We start from the raw sequence: 14,705 nt of genomic DNA on the forward strand, positions 1-14,705 counted from the left end.
TTGCATTAGCTTTGCTATGTCATTTGTGGCTAATATTCCTGAAAGATGCTATATTTAAAACAAACTCCAACTCACAAACATTTTGTGAGGGTCATGCAGGCTGTTGCACCACCAGATATTGCACTTAGTTTTCTACAGGGGATTTTCCAGTTTCCATGGAAGACAAATGGTGTGAAACAAATGCAGAGATTCAAACATCTCAGCACAGTTGTTACCATTCTAGTATCAATAATACTAGTGATTAATTTGTATATAATTATTATTAATAAGAGTCTCCCAATCAGCTAATTTGCATTTCTCAAGTAACAAACGGGCTACATGGAAATCATTAGTAATTAGAACTCATTCACCGTAACATGTCATAGCACACTGGTGATTACCAGTAACATTGGTTTTCTTACAGGGAAAGAAGAGCTTGAAAGGCAAACACAGGTCCGTGAAGAAAAGAAGACGTAATTAAGGCTTGATTTTATGCTGTTCACATTGTTAAGGTTGACTGTGGTTGCACAAGGTACAATGCAAGACAACTAGTGTCAGAGAGGAAGTCCAGAGCTCCCCTTAGTATTCCATCAAAGATAGCTGATTATGTCTCTTGTATTTGCCGGACTGTTTGGCATTTAAGAAAAAAAAAAGAACAGGACATTTTTCGTAGGGGCGGAATCTGACCAAGCTGTAGGAGATCAGCGTGTACTACATGGCCCCGTGTACATACAGGTTGTAGACATGTACACACTGTGTGGGGAAGCGAAGCAAGGCTGAGGGAATAAGGTACACGACTCCTGAACACCAGGAATTTTAAAGCTCGAGTTCAACCATGGCCATGCACAAGGAATATAAGATAAACCCACAATATGCATTTGGGGTGATTTCCACACTATTGCATTCATTGAAGACCACTTGTCTTCACCAGTATTGCGTGAAAGTCTGTTCATCACATGTGAAAAAGTTGGTCAGTAACTTGCCAGTGGGTGGTGGTTTACTGCAAGGCACTCAGGTTTACGCCATCATAACTGACAAATTTGTGATTGTGGCAAGTAGCAACTGTGGAATTTATATATGCTGTCAGTGTGTTGAGTTGTGTAAGCATGTCAGATGAACATTAGCTTTCAACAACAAGACACAACTGAATGTGGAGTGTCTTAATTAAAGCTTATGCCAAATATCATGAAGTATCAATGTTTAACAGGCAAATAGTAGATAGTAAACTAGCTTACAGTTATCAACATTGTTGGGATAACCAAACTTGTGAGTCGGAGGAAAACTAATTTGTAGAATTGTCACTGAATGTTGTTCATGTATATACCAAAACTTCAAGAATTGACACAAAACCAAACTCCCAAAAATATGCATGTATTATTTGCCAGTTCATTTTCACAATAAAATGTGACAGTTGAAGGTAACTGTGGGGTTTGACAGTATATTGTCAAAATGCAATAAGAAATTATGATCAGCTGGATGTGAACAAACTAGAATGGGGGTTTCCAGGGAACATTAAACTGACACATAATATTGTAGTTACACATTTGTACCACATGATATTTGTATACATACACTGTACATGTAAAAATATGAAATACAGTTACTACTGAGGCAGTAAATAAGATATCATTTTTTCTTTTCATGCTTCCTGTGCTTCGTTGGCTGGTGATACAACCAGTTTCAGGGTACACTGTGGACAAAGTGCAGTGTTACCATTTTGTGGTACATGGTTTATTTAATGGGGTTCTCTTCAAAGGAAAACAAATCTTATAACTCCTAAAACAGCAGTGCCTTTTTGAATAACATTGCCAGCTATAATTATCACTGTTATTGTTATTTGAGTAAATATATGGCATTGCTGTTAAATGAGTTTTAAGGTTTGCTTTCCTTTGTAAAGAGACCGGCCAGGATAGCACAGTTGGTAGAGCGTCTGCTTCGGGAGCAGTAGATCCAGGATCAGTCCTGGGTCAAATCACACCTAAGACTTTAAAAGAGCAAGTTGCAACTTCCTCGCTTGGGGTTCAGCATGAAGCGGATAGTGAAAGGACTGGTTGACCCGTATCAGTATAATGGCTCGGGCGGTACTTGCCTTCGGTAAGTCGTCTCAGTGAAGCAACACCAGATAAAAGAGCGGTGGAAATCCATCCTGCAAGAAGGAGGCACATCACATACACCCTAAGGATTCCTTCGTCGTCATATGACTGAAAAATTGTTGATTACGACATTAAACCCCAAGCACTCACACACTCACTCCTTTGTAGAGAACCCCACTGAAACAGCAAATGAGGAGGAGCTCACCATATTCCATAACGATCTTGATGTGGCAAGATCAACCAACATACAAGCATTGTTTATCCCAAATCTGAGAGCAAAGAACAAAACGAAAATGAGTTGTTGCATGTTAAGCAGATAGAGGACATTGCACAGTGAAGGTTGAATATCAAAAGTATTGTTCGAGTGAGAGGTAGGGATTGCTCGAAGCTTCGCGTCTTGTGGGTTTTTTCTACCTTTCACGAGAACAATATTTACGGTATTTAACTTAACTGTGCAATATTCTATTTATTATTTATATCCTGACATTTTCTCTGCATGTATATACATGCATATCAGTTTATCTGTTGCATCTGTGACAAAAAGAAGCAATGTGCCATCTTCATGGTATTTCTGATTCTTTTCATACGCGCTGCAATTTTGTTCACATCCGCTCTCATAAAACCTTTTTACAGATTTAAGGGCTGTCTGTAAGTAATTATACATTCTACAATGGTGCTTAATGTTAATGCAATAAAGGTATTTACATATATTAAGCACATGAAGAATTTCTACATCTCTTTTTGGTGAACTATATATTGTGCGGAAGTGCATAGCCATGTGATGTGGTCCATGAAAATTTCATGGCAGACATGAAATTCAGACATGAATGTAGCAGACAGCATGTTCAAAAGTAGTTCCGGCAAGGTCAACTGTGGGTCATGGGTCAAGGTCTCCAGCAGTGTAATAGCAAAATGTAATAACAAAAGTGATATCTAACTAGTGAAGATATCATTTTTATCAGTGAAGGAAATACTGGAATTTCACTGATGTATAAATAATAAATACATGTGCCCAACTGCAAAGTGGGCAAAAATGTGCTACTAGAAACCACAATTTTTTTTTTTTTTCCAAACGCCTACAATCACAATAGAGTTGATGGATGACCTGTGGTAAGTTGGTTGGCATCATTGGCAATCTGCAGAACTGACAATCCCCTACACAGGCTGAGGCTTTGTGGATACTTCAGTCTGCAATAGCAGCGTGCTCCCTACCCTCGGACTGTTGTAGTCGACAGAACACACACAGCGTCACATCCCTCAAACTCTCCATCTGCCCCATAGAGAACGGCTTACCACACTGGTTACACTGTTAACAGACCAACAACCAATTACTTTATATTGCAACAGACAGTTTCCATACAGTTTTTATCACAAGAAAACATACTGATACACTCGTAATGTCAGCAGGCATCCATCATCATGCTCTGCTCAGATGGCTAAAATGATGGCTCACTGCAACAATCAAGCCCTTGACCAATGATGTTGCCCATTCAGAACCAGGGGGCCTTCGTGGCTCGGTTGGTTAGCGCGCTAGCACAGTGTAATGACCTAAGAGCCTTTCACCAATGCAGTCGCTGTGTGTTCAAGTACAGCTCATGCTGGCTTCCCCTCTGGCTGTATGTGGGAAGGTCTGCCAGCAACCTACGGATGGTCGTGGGTTTGAGTACTGCATAAAACACCAATCAAAACAAATAAACATTCAGAACCAGTATGCTGGAATGCAGTATGATAAATATACCCACTGATATAATGAACGAATCGTATCGAAAGTAAATATTCATCACTACATGTACTTGTATACAGTAAATGTCTGAATTGTTTAATATGTGAAGTGAAAAAAGAAGTTACAGGCGAGATGCTCACAGAAAAGTGAGACAGGAAAAAATAGCTCACCTTGACCATTTTGAGACCGATGGATCTACGGTTTTCTAACACAACAGGGATTTTATCGCTCTCTGCGATGTTCCACAGCCGAACAGTCTTATCCTGAAATAGAGTGTTTATGCTGAATTGCCAAATCTTCAACTTTTGCAAATCAGTTGTAACATCTTTTGTGAAAATTATTAACTACAGGTATTTTCTCATTTATACAAATCTTTGCTTTTGTGCTATACCTCACCTGTACATCAGTTACTTCTACCTTTGCAAGTTCTTGAAGTGGTCTACTTAATTCACGTTTTATAAAATATAACAGTCTCGACATTTTGGAGTACCCATGGAATGAACACTCCAAAAGACCGCTGTAAGGTCATGACATCAAAACTAAAGGGGAGACAATCCTAACATTATGAATAAACTGTCTAGATTTATATGGTTAAATTCTGGTCACACGTAAGCTTAACGGAATTCCTATGAAATAATAACACCATCGTAACAAAGTGTTTACTCTTTGAAATGGATGAATCCTTAATACCTTTGAACAAGACAGCAACCATTTCTGATCTTGACTGATATCGACATCTTCCACCCAGTCTCCATGACCCTGGATAAAACAAAACACAACTGGTTCTGTCCCCATGAATGTTCTAATAATAATAATGGGAGACACTGGTTAAAACCCTTTCTTAAAGACAGAATCTGAACTGCTTTCCTAATAATTGTTAAAACCTGTGCAGTGCATTAACATTGATATTGTACACTTTAGAGAAACGTATCAAGGAAAGGTAAATTTTCTTTCCGTCTCACTTTTGTCTGATCTGGCCTCATGCATGAACAGTTGGCATCAGCCATTGATAACATATAGCCATAAATGACTACTTTCAAACCCTCTTGAAATCATTCTAGCATAATTAACTTACACTATATCATATTTTCCTGAGTCAACACCACATAAGGAATGTGATAATGTCAGATCTGGAATACCATCACATCATAAAAGGAAAAGCTTACAGAGACTAAGGAATATTTTTTTAGGACTTTTCAGTTGGAGTTATAAAGTGCTATCCATTCTAAGTTCTTATAAAGCATGATGTTAGCTCTGTTCCATAGGATTTCCTTCCTATAATATTCATATTTCTACCCAGTTTCTCTTTAACTGAAGCAGCACTTTAAAGGAAGGTTCAGATATCTTTACCACTACTGTGGCTTGTCCTCATTGTATAATTTTTCAGCATGGATTCCTGCAAATGCATGGAGTTAGTCTTGTTTCATGTTATGTGGTGTCAAAGTGTCTGGTAGTTGAAACATGAACAAATTTACACCCAACAGCCTGCAGCGCCCTAAAGTGATGCCGTCGAAAATTCTAATCCTGTCCATTGGATACCTGGTGATCAATGCAAGACAGTATGAGTTCCAGAAGACAAGTGTGTAGGTCACACTAAGGGGAGATAACTCACAAGAACTGAATACTTACATTCCCACCCAAAGACAAACGTGTTTGAAGTTAGTTTATACACTTGTCAACATCGTACATACACAAAAGTTTAGGAAAATATGGTTAAAATAGTACTAATGTGGTACGGACTCTTGCTACCACTTCTATGTCCTTACCTGTTAGAATTTGCCACAGTCTGAGGACACTAAAGGGAGACAACTGAGAGTCTGAACCAACTGCTTAGCCAATGCCTGGATAACTAAACCTCTATCAAAATATCTTGATAACAGGCTAACATTTTTTTTCACAATGATGGTGCTGGGTAAAATATTTATATTTTTTTTCACCAGTTTGGGTGATTTATTGTTTCACATGTACGTCTTACCTGTAATTTGAGTTTCTGCACATTATTGTCTACATCCCACACCACAATGGTGGTATCATAGGAGCCTGTGATCAACTGTAATCCTGAAAGAAAATGAATGACTCAAATGTATGATCCACATTTATGTCTGGCTTAATGCAGTTGCACTGGTCAGTTCAAGTCCATATTTAAACAAGTTTCCTCAATGTTTAAGAAAAAAGCAACAAAACCTGAAGTCATCATCCAACTGAAGACCATGTATGAAACCTTTGAATAATTTTCCTCAATTTCTTCATTAGAACAGAATGCATTCAAAAAATTTAATTCTAAGATTAAGCTTTATGGACAATACTGTGAAGTACTTAATTTTCGCATGGAACTAATTTTTGCGGAAAATTAATTCCAGCGAAAAAATGTTCCAATATTGAATCATATACTCCTGGTAATGATGAAGTGAAATCTTTGCCAGGGTGACAGGAGTTGTCCTAAGACAGCCTGATGGGCCAGCTAAATTTTTTGACAGCAGGGAAGGGAAATTATGGTTTAAACATATACAAACTTTGGTGCTAAGGCTTGGTGGGTATAAAACAAAGTGGGAGTTAATTCATCTTTAGTTTGATCAATCTTTGTTATGCCCGTAAAGTGAAAGAAAAGCTATCCCATTGTGGTATCTCCTGTGGTCCAGTGAGCTTCTAGCAAACTGTGAAGTGTACATGTATATAAAAATAGCTGTTTGACAGCTACGGCAATGTTTGCCCTTGTGACCTGCTATTTAAGCTACTGGGCTTTAATCACACCAATTCATTTTCCGCCTTTACATATGGCTATTAACAAAGTTCTTATAGTTTAAAGTACTTAACATATATGACATGCATATGTACAAACAAAAAGCAGGAAAGAGATGATTTAGAGCAGAAAATAAGTCCTCAGTACCCAACACTATTAATACAGAATTCAAACATTTGATTCCCATTAATTTCAGTTGAAGAATTTATTTTTTTTATAAAAGTTGAGTGAAGATGTTTAATACAGCATTCAGTGATGAGCATAATGATAGTTAAGATTAATATTAATATATTATGATCATTTTAATGGCATGATTTTTATGGAAATTATTTCTCTGATACTATAAATGTGTAATGACATTGTTATAAAATTTAACTTTTATGTAATTCTCACACATAAATAAATTAAGATTTTTTTTATTAATTTAACAATTTTTGTGAAGTAATGGTTAATCAATGGTGTATAATATATGGAGTGTCCAAGGAGCAGTGAGGTCAGACTTGCCTGGCCTTAGACGGAACAAATTACACAGCCACCTTGTTGAAATCCTTGACAATTGAAGTAACATTTAACAGAAATCATGAAGATAAACACCTACCATCTTGACTGAACTCACAGCAGCTAATTGACCCCTCATGACCTTTGGCCAGGATATCTGGGCCTTGAGATCTACAGAGAAAAACAAAGACGATTAAAAACATGCGTTGAACATGTGTTACAAACTAAAAAAGTCTTTACCTGTATATAACTGTTGTAATGTCACATTAGCTAACAAAGTCTTTAACTGTATGAACCTGATGTAATGCCACATAAGCTAACACAATCTCTACCTGTATGTACCTGTTGTAATGCCACATAAGTTAACACAATCTCTACCTGTATGTACCTGTTGTAATGCCACATAAGCTAACATAGTCTCTACCTGTATGTACCTGTTGTAATGTTGCATTAGCTAACAAAGTCTTCACCTATCTGTGCCTGTTGTAATGTGACATGAGATGAGGTCATTACCTATATGTACCTGTTGCAATGCCACATAAGCTAACACAGTCTTTACCTGTATGTACCTGTTGCAATGTCACATGAGCTGAGGTCGTTACCTATAAGTACCTGTTATAATGCCACAGAAGCTAACACAGTCTCTAGCTGTATATACCCGTTGTAATGCCACAGAAGCTAACACAGTCTGTACCTGTACGTACCTGTTTTAATGCCACGTGAGCTAACAGTCTCTACCTGTATGTACCTGTTGTAATACCACATAAGCTAACAAAGTCTTTACCTGTATGTACCTGTTTTAATGCCACATGAGCTAACACAGTCTCTACCTGCATGTACCAGCTGTAATACCACATAAGCTAATACAGTCTCTACTTGTATGCACCTATTGTAATGTCACATTAGCTGAGGTCTTTACCTGTATGTAGGGCCTACCTGTTGTAATGTCACATAAGCTAACAAAGTCTTTACCTGTTTATACCTATTGTAATGCCACATAAGCTAACACAGTCTCTACCTGTATGTACCTGTTGTAATGTCACATTAGCTAACAAAGTCTTTACCTGTATGTACCTGTTGTAATGTGACTTGAGCTGAGGTCGTTACCTATATGTACCTGTTGTAATGCCACATAAGCTAACACAGTCTTTACCTGTATGTACCTGTTGTAATGTCACATAAGCTACCAAAGTCTTTACCTGCATGTATCTGCTATAATGTCACGTAAACATCAAAACTAAAAAAGTCTTTACCTGTATGTACCTGTTGTAACATCCCAGATTTTAACAGTTTTGTCCCAAGAGGCAGTGGCAAATTTTCTCTCATCTGGTGACATGGCACAGCTGGCTATGATGTTAATGTGGCCACTGAAATAGACAAATTTACTGCAAACAGTTTTGATATATTATAACAAACCTTATTTAAGCACAACAGCTTTCCAATGCTACAGTACACTAGCAGTAGCTGGCAAGAATGTCCATTTAGCTCAGATGGTACAGCTCGTTCTGGCAATGTAATGGGAGCTGCTATCCAGCGCTATAGTGGACAAGCAGTAGCTGGCAAAAATATCCCTTTAGCTCAGTTGGTACATCTAGTGCTGGCAATGTAAGGGGAGCAGCTATCCAGCATTACAGTAGACTAGCAGTAGTTGGCAAGAATGTCCATTTAGCTCAGTTGGTACAGCTAGTGCTGGCAATGTAAAGGGAGCAGCTACCCAGTGCTACAGTGGACTTACAGTAGCTGACAAGAATGTCCATTTAGCTCAGTTGGTACATCTAGTGCTGGCAATGTAAGTGGAGCAGTATCCAGTGCTACAGTGGACTAGCAGTAGCTGGCAAGAATGTTCCTTTAGCTCAGTTGGTACAGCTAGTGCTGGCAATGTAAGGGGAGCAGCTATCCAGTGCTACAGTGGACTAGCAGTAGCTGACAAGAATGTCCCTTTAGCTCAGTTGAAACAGCTAGTGCTGGCAATGTAAGGGGAGCAGCTATCCAGCAGTACAGTTGACTAGCAGTAGTTGGCAAGAATGTTCCTTTAGCTCAGTTGGTACAGCTAGTGCTGGCAATGTAAGGGGAGCAGCTATCCAGTGCTACAGTGGACTAGCAGTAGCTGACAAGAATGACTCTTTAGCTCAGTTGGTACTGCTAGTGCTGGCAATGTAAGGGGAGCAGCTATCCAGTGCTACAGTGGACTAGCAGTAGCTGACAAGAATGTCTCTTTAGCTCAGTTGGTACAGCTAGTGCTGGCAATGTAATGGGAGCAGTTATCCAGTGCTACAGTGGACTAGCAGTAGCTGACAAGAATGTCTCTTTAGCTCAGTTGGTACAGCTAGTGCTGGCAATGTAAGGGGAGCAGCTATCCAGCGCTACAGTGGACTAGCAGTAGTTGGCAAGAATGTCCATTTAGCTCAGTTGGTACAGCTTGTGCTGGCAATGTAAGGGGAGCAGCTACCCAGCGCTACAGTGGACTTACAGTAGCTGACAAGAATGTCAATTTAGCTCAGTTGGTACATCTAGTGCTGGCAATGTAAGTGGCGCAGTATCCAGTGCTACAGTGGACTAGCAGTAGCTGGGAAGAATGTTCCTTTAGCTCAGTTGGTACATCTAGTGCTGGCAATGTAAGTGGAGCAGTATCCAGTGCTACAGTGGACTAGCAGTAGCTGGCAAGAATGTTCCTTTAGCTCAGTTGGTACATCTAGTGCTGGCAATGTAAGGGGAGCAGTTATCCAGTGCTACAGTGGACTAGCAGTAGCTGACAAGAATGTTCCTTTAGCTCAGTTGGTACAGCAGGTGCTGACAATGTAAGGGGAGCAGCTATCCAGTGCTACAGTGGACTAGCAGTAGCTGGCAAGAATGTTCCTTTAGCTCAATTGGTACAGCTAGTGCTGGCAATGTAAGGGGAGCAGCTATCCAGTGCTACAGTGGACTAGCAGTAGCTGGCAAGAATGTCCCTTTAGCTCAGTTGGTACTGCTAGTGCTGGCAATGTAAGGGGAGCAGCTATCCAGTGCTACAGTGGACTAGCAGTAGCTGGCAAGAATGTTCCTTTAGCTCAATTGGTGCAGCTAGTGCTGGCAATGTAAGGGGAGCAGTTATCCAGTGCTACAGTGGACTAGCAGTAGCTGACAAGAATGTTCCTTTAGCTCAGTTGGTACAGCTGGGCCTCAGATTTGGAGACCTGAGTTCAAATCCCTTTATACACCAAGGAAGAAATCCATCAATCATTACACAGGTAAGGTTACAAGCTGGTGCCTTTTTTTAAAAAACAAAACACAGCCGGTTTAGGTTGATTTATAACCCTGATTACGATTAGTCCAGAGACTGCATGTTTTCATTTCAAATCTACAACCTCTAAGTAATTTCAGGACATAAATCTTAGGACAAGTTGAACAGAATTTACTCACTGCAGTCGTAAGGTGCTGGTTTTTGTTTTAAGATCCCAGAAATTTGTGGACTTGTCCATGGAGGTGGTTATAATCCTGGTGTCATTGGGGGAGAAAATACAGCTTGTGATAGTTCTGCTGTGGATATCTGGCAAAACAAAACTCAGAGTGAAGATCAAAGAAGTCACAGCGGGGTTACCATAATCTCAGAAAAGGGGAGGTAATCACTAGCTCTTAAATTCAAGAGCACTGAAATACACCTTTGGCTTACGTCCTCAGTTACGTGAATATGAACATAAACAGAACCGACAAAAGCACGAACGCCACTATTTTTATATGAAAACGACAAGGTTAAACCTGAGTGCCATCTACCTGCGCACAAAATATAAGTGAGTACAATGATAAAGACAAATCAAACAAATATGTGCATGTCACATAGCAATCCAGCCAGTGTGTGGCTTTTCTGTTACCGTCTAATTTGTGGATTGTCTCCCCTGAGCTTGTGTCCCACACCTTCAGACAGTTGTCTATATCAGAGCCAGTGACAATGAGCTTCCCATCATGAGAGATGTCACAGCAGGTCAGCACACCATCATGTTTTCCTGTCCACTGAAAGTCCCAAACCATTGACATCTAACACATTTGTGTCTTAAATCAAATCCCTAAGGCTTACTGACATCTACTTTCGTTCACTGTGTGACGGCCACAATTACTGCAGTATTCCAGGTTTGTTAGGTAGATAACATTGCAATGCCTGGTGATATCCCCCGCCCATAAACCTGATTGTAATTTTAGACTGGAAATGACAATTAAATCATAACTTAAACCAGTCTTATAACTATGGTGCTTTTGAAAACACCAATCAAGTAAATATTCCAATGCAGAAAACAAGTTCTAACATCTTTATGTCTTCACATTTTTACAGATAGGTGAACGTGTTATTGTATTAACTTGAAGAGAAAATACATGTACATATATACATGTATGAGACTGCTCATCTTACTTTATATGACAGAAGCAGCAAAACCATTTCCTCAGCTAAGTATCAAATAAGGCATGGGTCCAGGAACTACTTTAAAATAATGACTGCTATGCAGAAAAAAACTGCTTGAGCCACAATCTTGTTCAACTAGAAATATATCTTGCTACAAATCAGAAATTTCATTACCAGTATCTTGCCTGATTCTACATCCCACACATGCACTTTCTTGTCCCAGCCAGCAGTAACAAGTCTATTAACAAATAAATCATGAGAAATTATTAGACCCAGTCTGTGTGAGGTCCCTGGAGTCCTAGATGTGATAACTTTAACAGTAAAAGCACCTGAGGTTTAAATGAGCTGCCTAATTTTAATTTCAATCTAGGTGACATACCTAGAAATGAAATCATCAGGTTGAATAAATGGAGCTATTTTTAGCTTCTGTTGTAATTTTTATATTAATTGGTTTAAAACTGTTTTCATCTGTAACTTGGGCTTAATTACATCTATCCTAGATCCTGATTCTGCCATCCTATCCATGCGTATCATTATCACTTTGCCCCCTGACAGCTTCGGTACGAGTAAAACCTCAACTATACAGGAATACTGTAGTTTATTTATTTGATTCGTAGTTTACACTGTACTCAGGACTATTTCACTTATACAACGGCATCCAGGGTTATGGTGGGAGGAAACCGGGTAGAGCCTGGAGGAAACCGACGATAATTCACAGGTTACTGCCACCAAGACCTTCCACTTACAGCTACATACTGTAATTCTTCAATCTTTCCACATGTTTGCAAGGTGTTTATTTAAGCAACATCTGAGAGCATTATTCTATGTTGACTAATAAAACCACACTTTTTGTAAAGCCCTGAAACTGACCAATCCATCCAATGTAATTTTATCTCCAAAATCAACTTAAAAATGTGCATAAAATGCACTGAAAGTTGATCTTTCATATGCAACTTAGGAATTAAGGAGCATACATACCACTCTGCACCTAACTGCAGTGCTGATATAATTAGGCACAGAGAAAATGATATAATTTTTCATGAAACCAAGAGCTGAGACAGACAAATATCATTGGCATTGTACGCTATGTATATATGTACATGTATGTATGTAACACTCCGCCATTTGTTGTTAATATACACCAGGTACAGAGGTGTGGATATTATAAAACTTTACCTGTTGTTTTCAGAGCTCATACAGGCCTGAGTGACATTGGCATTATGTGCACTGTATGTATGTAGCACTCTGCCACTATCCACATTCCAGATTTTGGCTGTCTTGTCCAGGGAGCTGGTTACAATGCATTCATCATTATTGAAAAATTTACAACTGTTCACCCCTTCACTGTGACCACGTAGCACCTTGATTCGAACCTACATAACAAATAGTTTTCAGTACACCATCATGTGTAAGTATATAACAGTCACAATGAATGTCAACAAGAACATGCAGTGTCAATGAAAAATACAATTAAAGAAATAAGAGTCTACAAAACTCCACAGCAAAGTGAAGGCTGCTTTCCTAAACTGTACAACAATATTGAATCATATCTGCCTGGTTCAAATACAGTGTCATCTATCTTTCACAAAACAATTCACATTTTCAACAAGATATTTAATGAACATGTCAGTTTCTTTTACTAATCATATAAGCTTTCATTTCAGATTCTATAAATTTTAGGACTAAAATTGAGTATTATCAATATTATCATTAATAGGGATAACACTTTCTGAATATAGCACAGATTCTAGTGCTGAAAATTGGCTGAGACCACTGTGGGTTTTGAACCAGCGTCTTCAGAGTCAGGCACCAAAGCGCCAGCAATATACGTCAACCGTCTTGACCACTCAACCAACAGGCCTTCCACTAAAATAGAAGGTAGTTGGCAGGTAGACTTTGCAGTGAACATGCACTACCCCTTTGATATTCAGAAAGCATGATCAAGGATAATACTGTTACTTAATCCACTTTCTAATATGACACTTAAAACCTGTCTGATATACTCACCTAAGGGAGTGGTGACATTTGTAATCATCAGAGGGGTAATGCATGTTCGCTGTAAAGTCTGCCAGTCAACTACCTTCTATTTTTGTGGAAGGCCTGTTGGTCAAGTTGTCTAGACGGTTAACATATATTGCTGGCGATTTGGTGCCTGACTCTGAGGACGCTGGTTCGAAACCCACAGTGGTCTCACCCAATTTTCAGCACTAGATTCTGTGCTATTGTACTGTTCAATTGCAGAATTATAAGGTATTAGCTGAACAAATGTTGGTCAACTGATGCACTGACAAACTGAGCAGTACTGAGCCACAATGACTAGTGGTATTCAACAGATCTGTGACAATTGGCTGCAAAAAAATTAGGTTTTAAACAATGCCATTGCTCAATTTTTGGGACCTGCATTCATGTGTGAAGATGAATGTGTTGTAATGTAATGGATGAAATGAATTTTCTCCTGACTCCGTTAACAGCAAAGCGGTAATACTGAACCTAATTTCTGTAAATCGGAACAGTAAAGTGGTTTGTGTTCATCAATATTTGTCTCCCGAAGAAAGAAATTCTCACACTGCCCTCCAAAAAAATAGAGTCAGCCCGAATTAAGCGACTTGCTCACATTACCCACAACAAACATATCTTTTTAGTCATGGCCTGACCGAATCACTGGAAATGCAACCATTTTGTGTCATGCATCTAAAGAGTGTGAACAGACAACACTAAAATTTTATTGTAAAAAAGCATGATTTGATCGGTATTTTACGAACTAAGTATTGTGCTTCACACTAACGATACGTAGGCCTACTCTTGGGTTGACATACCCAAATAAGAGAAAACTTTACGCAGATGTAAAAACACATAGCGGCAGAACAATCTAAAACTGGAACTACTTCTTTAAACTGGTGACAATGTTCACCACCTCAGAAATGTCCTCATAGGCTTTGCTTCCCGACCACAAAAAGTTACCGTTGCTAAATCTTCGTGCTCCCAGGTTGCCTCATTTTTGGCCTCCAGCTGATCATTGAATTCTTTAGTTACTTCAATAGCTAATGGATCTATGTCATCTTCAAGAGCAAGCTCCATTACTGATCCTTCGTTTTCGATCACCGCATGATCAAAACCACTAAAATTAACACACTTCAAAACAATAACGGGCACATGTCAAGCAGACGCCATTTCGCTTTCTATGTCGCTAGACAACTAACGTAATCGGAATTTCCCCACACCAAATTGAAGTGTCGTCTCTGCTGTCAAGGGCAAGTCTTTGGAAAACATTGTCCATACATTTGTGTTCAATATAGGGAG

The 14,705-nt window shown here is 39.0% G+C and overlaps 2 protein-coding genes across 2 annotated transcripts in view; one reads left to right on the forward strand and one right to left on the reverse strand.

The window, feature by feature from the left end:
* LOC135465582 (neuroguidin-A-like) overlaps positions 1 to 534 on the forward strand; it is a 14,194-nt gene extending 13,660 nt beyond the window's left edge. The window contains exon 12 of the mRNA XM_064742842.1: positions 404 to 534. Within this exon, the coding sequence (XP_064598912.1) occupies positions 404 to 460 (57 nt within the window). The 3' untranslated portion in view covers positions 461 to 534. The remainder of the gene's footprint in view (positions 1 to 403) is intronic.
* Positions 485 to 14,580, reverse strand: LOC135465581 (WD repeat-containing protein 88-like). The gene is made up of 11 exons (XM_064742841.1): positions 14,367 to 14,580; positions 12,582 to 12,778; positions 11,580 to 11,643; positions 10,882 to 11,020; positions 10,433 to 10,559; positions 8,287 to 8,400; positions 7,134 to 7,204; positions 5,771 to 5,853; positions 4,486 to 4,554; positions 3,966 to 4,058; positions 485 to 3,378 (listed from the first exon to the last, which is right to left on the reverse strand). The coding sequence occupies exons 1-11, from the start codon at positions 14,481 to 14,483 to the stop codon at positions 3,256 to 3,258; spliced, it is 1,197 nt and encodes a 398-aa protein (XP_064598911.1). The 5' UTR covers positions 14,484 to 14,580; the 3' UTR covers positions 485 to 3,255.
* Between the last annotated feature and the right edge of the window lie 125 nt (positions 14,581 to 14,705).

Source organism: Liolophura sinensis, chromosome 5, assembly GCF_032854445.1.
Source record: "Liolophura sinensis isolate JHLJ2023 chromosome 5, CUHK_Ljap_v2, whole genome shotgun sequence".
Classification (NCBI taxonomy): Eukaryota; Metazoa; Mollusca; class Polyplacophora; order Chitonida; family Chitonidae; genus Liolophura; species Liolophura sinensis.